The sequence below is a fragment of the Thunnus maccoyii genome, chromosome 24 (genome assembly GCF_910596095.1).
Source record: "Thunnus maccoyii chromosome 24, fThuMac1.1, whole genome shotgun sequence".
NCBI lineage: Eukaryota > Metazoa > Chordata > Actinopteri > Scombriformes > Scombridae > Thunnus > Thunnus maccoyii.
Genome location: NC_056556.1, coordinates 17,549,829 through 17,563,584, shown reverse-complemented (window position 1 = coordinate 17,563,584; position 13,756 = coordinate 17,549,829). Strand labels below are relative to the sequence as shown.

At 40.6% G+C, this 13,756-nt stretch overlaps 1 protein-coding gene across 9 annotated transcripts in view; it reads right to left on the bottom strand.

The window, feature by feature from the left end:
- Positions 1–13,756, bottom strand: part of dmd (dystrophin) — a 320,772-nt gene that overhangs the window by 39,978 nt on the left and 267,038 nt on the right. For 5 of the 9 annotated variants that reach the window (XM_042405326.1, XM_042405321.1, XM_042405319.1 and 2 more), the window contains 2 exons: positions 11,838–11,898; positions 8,179–8,214 (listed from right to left, as the gene is read on the bottom strand). In XM_042405326.1, the coding sequence (XP_042261260.1) occupies positions 8,179–8,214; positions 11,838–11,898 (97 nt within the window). Of the gene's footprint in view, positions 1–4,502; positions 4,753–8,178; positions 8,215–11,837; positions 11,899–13,756 lie in introns of those variants that run through there. The other 4 variants (XM_042405323.1, XM_042405320.1, XM_042405325.1 and 1 more) reach the window with 2 other exon arrangements.

Sequence of the window (13,756 nt, the reverse complement as noted above, 5' to 3'; positions counted from 1 at the left end):
CGCGCGCACACACACACACACACACACCCGTGCCGTCACACAATAACAAACACACCCACACACGTGCGAACACACAATGCTACATATTGCAGTTAACAGGCAGCTGAATAGCTTATTGCGGCAGTGACAGATAGGCGTTTTAAATAATGGATCCACACAGAGACGCAAGTGTCACTTCTCGCTGCAGTCAATTATGGCTCTTGGATGAATGATTAAAGGTGGTTTATGGGCTATGGCGATGTCTTCCTCTGCCTATCATGGAGAATGAGCCCCCGACAGAATGTTTCCTGCACACCAGGCATCTGAATGAGCTCAGACAAAGGCCTTCAGGGATGTGATGTGAACAAGGGAAAAAAAGCTGGAGAAAAAGCATGAAAGCCATATTCATCAGCTGGATATTAGAGGAAGCTGTTTGTGAAAGAAAATCTAAAAGAACTGACAAAACCTGAGGGATCATGCAGAGCTGTGACTGTAATTACTTTCCTTGTGATAATTCATCAGAATGATGACTTACCATTCTGGAAACAAGATAACTTAGTTGCCACTTTGGCATCTTATTTCAACATCGTGACAAGAGAGATGGTTGACGTTCATTTAGAGGCTTTTTTAATGTCAACTGATTTAAATGACCTAAACTAACCATATGTTAGTCCGTCTCTCAGTACTTTCAGACTCACTGCTTCCTACTGAAGACATCTTCAGAGCTCACAAATATATGCTTTCATTTGTTTTTAATGGCTCAGTAACATCCTGAAACAGCTTGTCACTGGAATTTTGACAAAAACAAAATATAGCAAATCATCAGACATCAGCACTTAATAATATCTAACTAAATGTTTCAATAAGAAACATTTCAGTAAATACTAATTTAATTTTCATATGAAGGTCTGCTGATGAAACAATTAATCAATTTATCTACTGACAGAAAATTAATCTGCAACTATTTTGATAATCAATTAATCGTTAATTAATCATTAATTGCCAAAAATTCTCTGGTTTCAGCTTTCAAATGAGAGATTTGCTGCTTTTCTTCGTCATATATGACAGTAAATTTAATATTAGGGCTGTAACTAACAATTATTTTCCTTATTGATTAATCTGGCCATTCATCAATTAGTTGTTCGGTCTATAAAATGTCAGAAAATGGTGAAAAATGTTGATCACTGTTTCTCAAAGCCCACTGTGACGTCCTCGAATGTCACAGTCAGAGATATTCAGTTTACTAAAGAAAACAGAAAATATTCACATTTGAGAAGCAAATGAAAAAATTGACATTTTTTTCTTAAGAGAATGACTTTGAATAATTAATAGATAATATAATATTTAGATGCAGCCCTGGATTCATTGATCAGTCGACTTAAAGAAAAATAATCAGCAACTATTTTAATAATGAATAAGTGAAGTCATTCCCTGGTTCCTGCTTGTACTGCTTTTCTTTGTCTTCTGTGATAATAAACTAAACTAGAGCTGCAACTAGTGATTATTTTCTTTACTGATGAATCTGATGATTAAATCCTGGATTCATCTGTTAGTTGCGTGGTCTATGACATGTCTGAACAAACTTAATAACGCCCACCACAACAACAAAGAGCCCACACTGACGTCTTATTTTGTCCAATCAGCAGCGGAAACCCACAACTATATTCAGGTTACGATATGAAAGCAAACAAATCCTCCATCATCTGAGAAGCTGGAAACAGAGAATGTTTGAAAAGATGAATTGATTATGAAAACTGTTGATTCATTTTCTGTCTGAACTGTTTCAGCTGTGGACTTCATATTTGAAGGTTTTGGACTGTTGATCGGGCAAAACAAGCATTTCTACAATCATATAGAGCAGCTAATAAATCAATAAATGGAGCAAATAGCTGACATATGTTTAGCAGAGTGGTGAATTAGCTCAGCTCTGTGTGTGCAGGATGAAGTGAAGGAGTGTCAGTAAGAACGATGGCTTTGTCACAAGTGTCATTTATACATTCTCAGCTGTATGCACAGAAGGGAGGGTCTGCCCGTCATGAACCTTTATGTGATGTATAATATGAAAAACAGTTCTTACCGCAGAGCCTTTCAACCAAGAGATGATTGAACCCAAATGGAACAAATTCATTTCTCACACATTTTACTTTGTGACCTTTGGCGAATGTTTTTTTCCCAGCCTCTGCTTTGCTGTAATAATCAATGTGAAATTGCATGAACGGAGAACAAAAAAAAAAGAAGCTTTTGATGGCTTTGGCCTCGGGAGGTTGAAACCACTGGTAAATATAAGTGATCAGAGATAACACTCGCGACAACTGTTCCCTCGTGAAACAGCCCATTGGCTTTTTTATCAACCCTTTTAAAACCGGTGAAATCTAATCTATCATCAGCATCATCGTCACCGCTGCAATCAGATGGTACGCGGGCTGAAGACTAAATGCTTCATTAGTTTAACTCTACATACAAGAACTCATTTTAAAATTCAACCAGAGGCCATCAGAGGCATGGGTAATGACTTGGAATAAGAGCAGATTAATACTAATAAGTGCTTACTAATATGAACACTCTGATACATGAAACATGGAATTAACTTTTTTTTTTGGAGCAACTTGCACATCCGACAGCTCCCTCAGAATGTCTGGCACAGAGGGAGGGGGGGAAACAGAAGCAATCTCTCTTTCTGTAGTGGCCGACGTTCATATTTTTCATTTTGTGCTTTGAGCTGCAGGATTCCGGTGGGCTAATTATCCTCCCGAGGGCTGAGGAGGATACTTAGTCTCATCTTAAACCTTATCTGTCAGCATGCTGGTGAGAGGTTCCTTCTCAAGACTGGTCCCATTTGAAGACATGGCCACCAATCAAACAGAGATATCACAATGTTTTCTGGATGCTGTATTCATCCAGAGCCAATTTGAGTTATTATAAATAGCTCAAAGTTTCTCCCATCACTGGCTCTGAATGCTGAAACCACAGATGAGGCTGAACTGGAGCTTGTGGCTGATAATCATCTCCACCGAACACAAAGACACCACACACACACACCATAACAATCGTGCCCGAGCACGTCAGCACCGCTATCCAAATTCAAGAGTTGAATCTGTGTGTTGAGGCTTTTTCATCCATCAGCTGTATTTAGTCAGTCCACACACACACACACACCTGCAATCACATTGGTGCCAAAAATCTGCACCAGCCAGCCCGCATCCTCTGCTCTCATTTCAACAACTCCTGAAGTGCACATACACACACGTATGCACAGAGATCCATGTAAGTGCAGACAACCACATCCAACTTCACTGCTACAAATTAATCAGCACAGGATCTGGACTGTGGGTGACCAGTATATATACACATAAAAACCCGCTGTTTGCGCTAAAAAAATATGAGGCCTGGCGTTATTTCCCAGCCGAAAATAGACCAACGCAGAACGTCAAAATCGCCGTGCACGGTGCGCACACCTCCGCACACACCGTGCAAAAACGCACAGAGGAGGATCCAGACACGGGCTGCTTTACTGGCACGGAGGTGATTGTGTTTGCACCTCCGTGTGTGCGTTTGTGACTGTAAAGGAATGCAAAGCACTGAGACGTTGCTGCTTGCTTGGTAGTGCTCCTTTTCTCTTGCAAAGGCTCAGCCAACGCTCCGCACACACACACAAATCCCTGTCGAGCCAAATTCAAACACATACGAGCAAATAAACGCAGGTTCGCACGCGCACACATACATGCGCACACACACACACACACACACACACACACACACACACACACACACACACAGTCTGTTTGCTTTAAAGCATTCAATGCCCCTCTTTTCATTCCAACATGGCAGAAACTGCCCAGTTAAACAGCACATAGGAAGGGATTAGAACTGGGGGAATGCACGGTCCGGGTCTCCTGAGAAGACAGCGGGTCGGAGAGGCTCGCTGGCCGCACACCTCGCTTGGTTTCCCGGGAACAACCACACGAACAGCCGCTATGAAGAAGGAGGCTGGTTGGGTGTAATGGCTACCTAATAGAACCGTTTTCCTCCCTTTTCTTGGAAATTTAACGTCCTGCACGCCTCTTCGTGCCCTGTATGTTCCGCCTATACAAAGCAAAACATATTTCAAACTTACACTTGTAAATATTTTGACTGCATATTTCTAAATTGGCCACAAAATGTATTTGTGCATGCTAGGTGACATTCATTCGAGATGCGTTTTGGATTGCAGATATGGGTTAACAGCGCTCAAGAGGGGAGAAAATCTATGCCTGCATGTCCAAAATCAAATCTGAATGCATCTTTGTCCGGTTCTTTAACATTCCTCAGCCCATTTCTGAGCATATTCCGGACTACAGGTGAAATAATGTGTTTTCTGCGGAGTGTGGGGGGATATCTGCTCCAGCTCGCCGCCTCTCTGCTTGCTGTGAAACCCCACAGCCGATGTGTTGTCTGTGTGAGCAGGTTTACTGCATTACGACCAGCACAATTACCATCACCATTATTTATCAGCACCATAAAAAGTCCCCCAGCCCAGCACTCACTTCCGAAGCTGCTCCCGCATCGCTGGCCGATCAGAACCCTCCGACTCCGGTGGAAATGAACCGATTCCCGGGAAGAAGCGAGGCGATATCTCGACCCCCTCCGCGGTCCGACCAAGCGTCCTCTACCACCGGAGAGAAGCGTCCGAGGTTACCGTGTGTGTGTGTGTGTATGTGCGAGTGTTGGTGTGTGTTCCTCTCTGCAAGCGGCAGCGGTGGGTTGCGGAGGCTGACTGGCCAGCGAGACACGAGGGTCAATCCCACAGGACTACGACAAAAAACACTTCCGCTTATTGCTTCAGAATAAAAGCTCCAGTGAGAAACATTGAAGCATTTTGTTGTTTCATGGACCAACTATTCAAAATAAATAAAAATTAAAGATGTTCTTGTTCCTGCCTGCCTTGAGATGGATGGGAAAATGCAAGCTATGGCTACATAAAGTCATCATCATCTCACCAGTGTTGTATAAAATCATAATGGTCCAATGTTAAAGAACAATTATCTTTCAAACAGGAACTTTGGCACATGTTCGCCTCGTAACTGGAAGTAAGATACACCTCCAGATCCCACCTCACGAAGTGGGATGGCCCCAGAGAAAAAGTAACATAACAGCAAATGATGAAGTTTATTACTTTCAATGGAGCAACCAGAAGACGAAAAACGAAATTTGGACTGCTAATAATCTTTTTCAAAATCCATAGTCATAGTGTCATAATAGAAGAAGCACAGGTGTAATTACTGTGTTATTATGGATCCCAAGCCTTCTCTGCCTCTGATTGGCTTACCTTGATATTCTTAACCTAACCCTAACCAATCTTACATGCTTACACCTAACCAACGAAGGCAACATGTACTAGCCAATCAGAGGCAGAGTAGCCTGTGTCTTGCCAAGAAAGCAGTGGGATCCGTAATAATGTGTAATTAATACCATGAGTAATGACTACATTCAAATCAACTTATCATTTCCATATCACTGGTAGTAATCATCATTGCTCATAAGAATGATACATTGAGACACTTATTATCAGTCTTTTGTGATATGAGATATGAGTTTTCTGGATGGAAGACTAATCATCTGATTGTATGCTATATAAATGTGTAAAGGAAAACTGTTAGATATACAAGATGTATTACCTAATAATGCAGCAAAACGGAACCACCCAACATAGTTGACGCCTTTATTTTGAATTTAGACTTATCACATTTCCGTGCTAGTCCTGTCTATCTGCAGGAAACTTTACGCAGCTGAGCTAGACGAGGCGGAGCTCAGCTCAGGCTCCCTGCCTCTGACTCCCTTCCCCCCATCCCGCTGTTTCTGAAAGCAAAGGAGCCTCGACTTCATCCGAGGAGGTTTTTCACCTCCCTGACGAGAGAGAGAGAGAGAGAGAGAGAGAGAGAGAGAGAGAGAGAGAGAGAGAGAGAGAGAGAGAGAGTGAGAGAGAGAGAGAGAGAGAGAGGGAAAGAGAGAGAGAGAGGCTCTTTGCTTTTCAAGGCACACAGATTTCCACATTCAAGGCCATGGAGATAGAGAGAAAGAAGGACAGGCAGGGGAGGAAGAAAGATAGGAAAAGAGGAAGAAACAAAAAAGGAGAAGGAAAGGTAGGAGGAGAAAAGAGAAACAGCTCTTTTTGCTTTTACAAAGCTTCACACAGGAGAGAAGAGAGGAGAGACAGGAAGGGGGAGAAGGGTGGGGGGGATCTCTTTGCTTTGGGAATCAGTGTTCAAGGCTTGAGAAATGTAGGCTATGTTGCACCAGCAAAGAGAAAACAGCCTGTAATTTAAAGGCAAGTCTCAACTGTTATTTCATCCCACCACAACAGTGTGTCTTTTTACCTGAGTGTGTGCAGGTGTGTGTGCGTATCAGAGACACAATGAGAGACTTAGATGGAGGAAGAGGACAGAGGGGGGGGGATGAATTCAACACATCAAAGAATTCCTGGCGGCTGATTTTAAGTCTCTGGACGTGGTCTTGCAGCTGACTGTGTTTGTGTAGGAGGTTATAGATTTAAACTCGTGGACTCCACCCGTGGCGGAGCTTGCTTGCAGTGAGTGCGAACCAAACACACCCTCACAAGGAGGTGGATGATGCAGGTTTGAGGAAATCATCTCCAGGACAAGACAAGTGATGGTGCACGAGGAGCAGTTGGTTGGCCATATGCTATCGCACTGTGCCCTGAGCGTGTATGACAGTGTGTTTGTATGCATGACACACAGTGTGGGTGTGTTGAGTTGTGTGTAGGCTGTAGCCAGAATGGGTGTATATGTATGTTTGCACGCTGGCTGCTGCAGTGCGTGAAGCCTGCAATGTGTGCGCGGACACTATATGGCCAAAAGTATGTGGACACCCCTGTAAACATTGCATACTTTTGTTTTGGGGCTTTTTAATAGGTTAGCCCCTTAGTTCCAGTGAAGCATATCATGGTATTTTGGACAACAGTGTGTTTCCAACTTGGTAGCAAGAGTTTGGGAAGGCTTTTGAGTTTAGTGTGGAAAAACTTGACTGGCCTGCACAGAGCCCTGACCTAAACCTCATCCAACACTTTGAGATGAACTGGAATCCCAGTTGCCATTCAGCCACAGGAGCATCAGTGCTGGACGTCACTAATGCTCCTGTGGCTGAATGGCAGTGGTGAAAGAAGTACTCAGATGTTTTACTTAAGTGATTTAGCATTGCACTTCCATGATGTTCAGGGACTCGCAAGCGATAGATTAAAAACGTATGGTCAAAATTGAAGGCCAAGAGATCCAAAATTATTTCCCTAGTATGGGTCAAGCTCCAAAAACACTAGAGCCTACATTTCCCATAATGCAACCAATAGCTTATTGCTATTTTCTATGACTGAAAAGCTCCCTCTAGAGCCACAGAAGACATTATACAACTGTTAACAGGCTGAGTCGTACTGCTTATGATGAGTAAACTGAACTTTATGAGTAAAATCGGTGGAATACTCTGCTACAAATAAATGTCCTGCATTCAGTGTTACTTAAAGGTAACTAGTGGAGTTTTCTTGTAAACATAACTTTTTTTACATACAGTGTTACTCAGAAAACACACTGTATTTATAAGTCTAACAAACATGTTAAATGAATCTCCTTTCTCATAAAACATTTCCAAAGCTGATTTTTTGAGTATTTAAAATCTTGCATGATTTACATCCATGTTCAGTATCTTGCAGTCTTCTTCTTCTCTGCCTTTGTTGTTACTCGTAAAAACTACAAACTAAGTAAGTAAAAGTACCAAAGTATTATCAGGTGATGCACTTAAAAGTATAAAAAGTAAGAGTATTAGACAGTAGTAGACGTTTGAAGATGTCACCCTGGATGTGAAAATCACTAATCAGTTCAGTAAGAAGATGACCATCAGATTGATCAACGATGAAAACAATCATTAGCTGCAGCCTTAATTTATATGATAATCTTAGTTTGTTACTAAAATCTGTAAAATAACTAGCAACCATAGCTATCAGATAAATGTTTAGTATATAAAAGTATAAAATAACATAAAGTTAAATTACTCAAAAAAAGTATAAGTACCTCAAAATTGTACTTAAACACAGTCATTGTGCTAAGTTCAATGTTTGCAATGTCCATATACTTTTGGCCTCATAATGCATACATGTAATGCATGTATGTAATGTGTGTGTGTGTGTGTGTGTGTGTGTGGTCTGCTGGCACTCACAGCGTCTCGGTCATCTGGGCAGGTCCAGCTTTCTCACTGCATGTGGAGAGGAGAATCTGTCACTTCTCTTTCCCTCTCTCCTCCCACCTTCCTCACTTTCACCTCTCTCTCTCTCTCTCTCTCACGACTGTGTTTCTCTCACTCAAGGTATGTTTTCAGTTCATTCCACGTCAAACAACACATGTTTTTAAAACCAAGATCAACCAAGCATGTGGTGCCAGTTACATGGAAAATCTCACTTAGTCATTCAGAGTTAAGTCAAACATACAAAGCTGCTAGTGAATGATTACCAAACTGGTGCAATCTACTTTGTGGAAGAAGCCGCAACCAATCACAGCGTGGGGTTATTCTGGCCAGTGAGTTAGGAACAGGAAGTGGAGAGCTAAATCATTAGCCGCTAACACTCTTAGCCATAACAGCAAACATCCCTATACACTCACATTTAACAAACAGTTCACCATAAAAAAAAAGCAGAAGAATCATTGAGTTAGTGAGCAATTACATTGTAATAGCTGTCTTATGTTTGTTAACATTAGCCACCATAACCAAGTAAGGCTGTAGGAACAAAACTGCTGTTTGTATTAAATTAAGCGAGGATGTGTTTAATTGCTAATGAATTTAACTTTCTATTTGTAATAGAAAGAAAGTATTACTTCTTATTTCAAAATGTATGTGGTCTAGCTTTAAATTTAGAGAAAACGATCATTTTCTCAGTATGACATTGTGTATGTGTTTGCTCCAACACTGATATGATAGATGATACTTACACTGAGACTGAGTTAAACATCCAAACCCTAGACGCTGTGGTTTTTGTATTTAAACGGCTGCACTATTCCATCAAATGGAAATATTCACAGTAGATGCCATATGCATCATTTGATACACATATCTGGGTTTGAACCATGCTTGGCTAAGCAGCATGACTCTGAAAAGGCACCGCTGGGTCCAGGGTGGTTGAGGAGGTAAAGGCCCATCTAGATCTTTCTTAGCCCTCCTCTAAAAAAATGACATTAATTATGACTTGTTTATATCCAAAACAGGCATGTAGGTCCAAAAAATCCAACATTTACCTAATTATCTTCCACATTTACCACAAGATTCCTTTGCTGTACTGACATTATCACTCATGTTTATTTCAGTGAAATTCCTTTGATGTACCAACTCACCGAGAGTCAGACGCCTGTCTGCGCACCCTACAGCGTTGAGACAGGAGTTGTAAGTCTGTGCTTACTATTGTGCTAATGCACCCCACCTCCAAAACTTCTGCTATCTGCTGATGAGTAGTAAACAAATCTCTCAGCATTCACCAGATTACTGCAGCACGAATAAGAACTCAGCTCAGCATGTTTCAAAACAAAGCAATGCTGATGGAGGAAATAGACATAATGAATGGGAACCAAACTTCTGGGTTAGGCGACTGAAATATTAAGATTTAACACATGTTTGGAGCTTAGATGATCACGTTATCCTCAGCAGTAGGGAAAAAGCTATGGGGACTGACTTTCTGTGCCTTTAGTTGCGCTTTCTTACAAACTTCAGTTAAGATTGGACTGATATTTTTAATTTCAGCTGGACACCTATCACTCTCAAAAACTAGGAGACCAGGAGGACAAACATTCAAGCTGTCAAAGCCACTCTGAAGTGTCACCACCAATGTGACCCAGCTACCAACAAGAGGAAAACACATATAATCCATCAGGAGGCAACTACTGTATAACCATTCACTATCTGTTCTCTGTTCATAAATCTGTTTGGATCAGCTTTTCTAGGGCTCAATGTATGGATGGATATATGGATGACTACATGGATGGATAGATGGGCAGATGGGTAAAATGTCAACGAATGCAGAATTAAATGTACTACAGTTGGATGAATGCTTCAAGTAAAGACAGACAGACAGACAGACAGAATGGATGAATATTTAAAACCATTAGATAAGCAGAGCCAGGCAAACTAACAGTTTAGGGCAAAACTACACAGCAGACATGTGCCACGTTCTATCAGTCAAGCTTAAAGTGCATTTCATTTCCTTCATGTGACCCTACTAAAACAGGATGCTGGGGACATTACATCATTCAAAAGCCAATGGGACATCACTTCAGGAAGAAAAGTTTTATCTTTGAACTGATGGGAAGAGCAGGAACATTTACTGTCAGATTTAAGATGCTTTTAGTGGTTTGAATGGCTATTTATGCCTTCTGGTAGAGGACATTATTATATAATTGAGGGAAGTCAGATCCAACTCAAACTTAAAAGGATAAGTCTGGTGATATTCTGTATTTATTTCTTATTGTCAACAAATCTTATGTGCAGACCTAAACCAACAATGAGTTGATCTACTAACAAGTATTGTGTGTGTATCAAAGCCTGATATCTTATTTCTCTGTGTCATACAGCTCCATTGTTGTCCAAAAACTATTAAAAACACATCAGTGAGACACACTGTCGCACAGGGTGACAAGTTCCTTCATTATCATGAACACACACACTGTTGTTTATCTTGAATCAATCCCACACACACCGTCCTGCTGCCAGAAGCACTCACTAGAGCAGCAAAAGCTGAAACTAGTCCTCAACAAATGCACTATTTCCTCCTGTTTGAGTAACATTTGCTAAAAAATACAGTGACCAGCTGTTTTAGGTCATTACTCAGTCTTGTTTAGATGAAATGTTCAGTAGGAACCAATGGGCTTGGAGCTGACAGCCACAGACAGGAGAGGGATGGACTAACGCATTGTTGGTTCTGGTCTTTTCATGGAATTTATTGACAATGAATTACTTTATTAACAACTTGCTTTTGTCATCACCACCACTACCTTGTAGTTTTAGGAAGCCTTGTCTGAAAATGCAACTGAATCAAAGCTATAAACACAGCATCATGGACTCCCAACAGATGTATTTCTGAAGGTGCATTCAGACCAGATTTTGCCTGGTGAAATTTACTTGAGTGGTGTGGTGAAAAGCAGGCAGGACAGGAAATGATGCGCGTAGTTTTGTACACATAAACTGCAGGAGCTGGTATGGCTAGTGGGCTAACAGGAGTAGTCAGCAAAGTTGTAAATTATATAGCTTCTCTTCAAAGACTTTACTGTCAATCATGATTAGTGTTCTTAAGAGTCACTACAGCAAAATAGCATTCAGAATATAAATAATCATATTTCCTAAATGACAGGTCAATCCTGCACTCTGGCTCTCTTAAACTGGCCAGTCATTGGCAATTTCATGTTTATGAGTTTAATCAGATTAAACTCTCAAACAAGTGAATGTGACTCACCCTGTTTCTCACTGAGATGTTCGGGGAATGAAATCTGGTGTGACTGCACCTTCAGTCCAGGATCACTACTTTTAATTTATCTATTTGCACTGACTGGTGGTGGAGAACATCTGGCTACTAGTGGTTATTAGGTCTCGATTCTAAAAGTGGACTTGTGAGCTATGAATGTGAACAACGCATTTCTGCACTTTTCAGGCCTTTGAAGTACAACATTTTAAACCATTTCAAAGATGACTGACTGAGGTTGCATGTCTCATTTTCTGGCAATGCAAAGCACACTCCACCTCGTTAAAATGTTAGTGCACTCACATTACAAATTTGTGTCCCTTCCATGAAATTTCCATCACATGTCTAGTCAGATTTGTTGTGTTTTTTCAGTACTTACTTTATGTAGTAGGGCACGTTGTTTGGGGAGATGCCCTTCTCGAAGGGGCTCTCTACAGATCCTGTTGAGACAAAGAAACAAGGGTCAACGACTACTCAAACTGTCTGCAGGCTATTAAACTTTTAACACATGCTTTACTGCAGGATCAACATCCTGTAGGTCTAACAAAAGCATGCCCATCCAGGGAATGTCTATGCAGCAGTTACCAAAACATCATATGTAGTGAAAAGTTTTTCTTTTCGGGGTGGCTGTGGCTCAGGAGATAGAACGGATCATCCACTAATCAGAAAGTTGGTTCGATCCCCGGCTCCTCTTGGCCGCATGTCAAAGTGTCCAGACACTGAACCCCATCAGTGTGTTAATGTGTGTGTGAATGGGTGAATGTTGGCATGTGTTATAAAGCGCTTTGAGTGGTAGGTAGACTAGAAAAGTGCTATATAAATGCAATTCATTTACCACTTCCTTCAAAGTAATATATGTAATAATGAACAACAACAGAAAAACAAGAAATACTTCTAATTATCTTACCTATTATGCCCATGAGAGTTGGCACACCAACCATTAAAGCAGTCTGTGCTTTCTGGGAATTGTCAGCACAGCTGGAATGCATCTCTGACCAATCAGATTGCTTGGTTGAAACTACTCGCTGTATAAGCGTTATTGTGCCCCGTGGGTAATATTTGCAGCAGTTAAAAACAGAACAATGAATCGAGGGACAACTGCCAGAACACATGCGGTGTATATTACCATAGCAGTAAGATATGAAAAACATGTACCCTCTCACTGCTCTCACACCATCATCATCATCATCACTGTCATTTTTATTACAACCAAATCACCACTCTATCTGTCCTAGATGGATGGAACATTTCCGAACAAATGTGACACTGTAAACAGTATCTCATCCCCAAACCCACAAGGGATATTTCAATCTGTTTTTTCCTTTGATGACATGATATTTTATGTATGTAGTCAGGCTGTTTTACCATCTTTTCCATCATTTTACAGCATACATTATTGCTATCTAACCACTTTATTAGTGTTTGAAGTGTCAATTTCATTTTTTGTTTCTTTATTTTCTTAGTTTTTTCTTACAAGCGCCCCTGTGGTTCTTCAGTTTTAATCACTGACATGAGCATAATTGTGATGTTGTGATCTTATGTTGTCTAGTCTTTTAATTATTCTGTAGATGAGCTGTAATTAAACTAAAAAAAAGAGAATTGATGAGAAAAAGCAGCTCACAGTGTGAGAAGTAACTCCAGGTAAAAGTCCTTAGATTAAAAAAAAATCATCCCTTGGTATTAAATGTTAAATGTAGAGAGTTACTGAGAGTCACTTTGTGTCCTTTTTCACTCTCCTTTTAAATGCCAAAGTCTACCTGTGATTTCTTTTTTACCTCTGTCTCACATTTTTACATGCTGTGCTGAGTTTTATATATATATATATATATATATATATATATATATGCAGGTAAGTGCAAGAGAAACAGTTGTGCTGCTGTTGGTGGAGCTGCTGTGAAGATGGGTTTCTGCTGTATGATTTTTAGTGGTTATTAGTGAAAATGGTTAGGTCCAGAAAGATGACTGCACTGGAAAAAAAGTATAATGACTGTTCATCACAGTTAGATGATATTATAATTATCAGTTACATTATCGTCTAACTGTGACCACCAATTGACCTCTCACCAAGCCCTGATTAGCGATTGGTCAAAATGAGTTGTTGCTATGCCGGTCAAGCTTTCATTCACAGCACATTTGCAGTTCATAATGATAACAGTGGTATATGTATCAAAATTCTCAGTATTTTTTTAAACAATGGGTCCTTGATTTCAGACATAAGTAGACAAATGCAGGCATCTCATTTTTAGCTGAAGACTGTTACTTTTGCTGGCTGAAATGACTGTGGCTAGCAGATTAGAT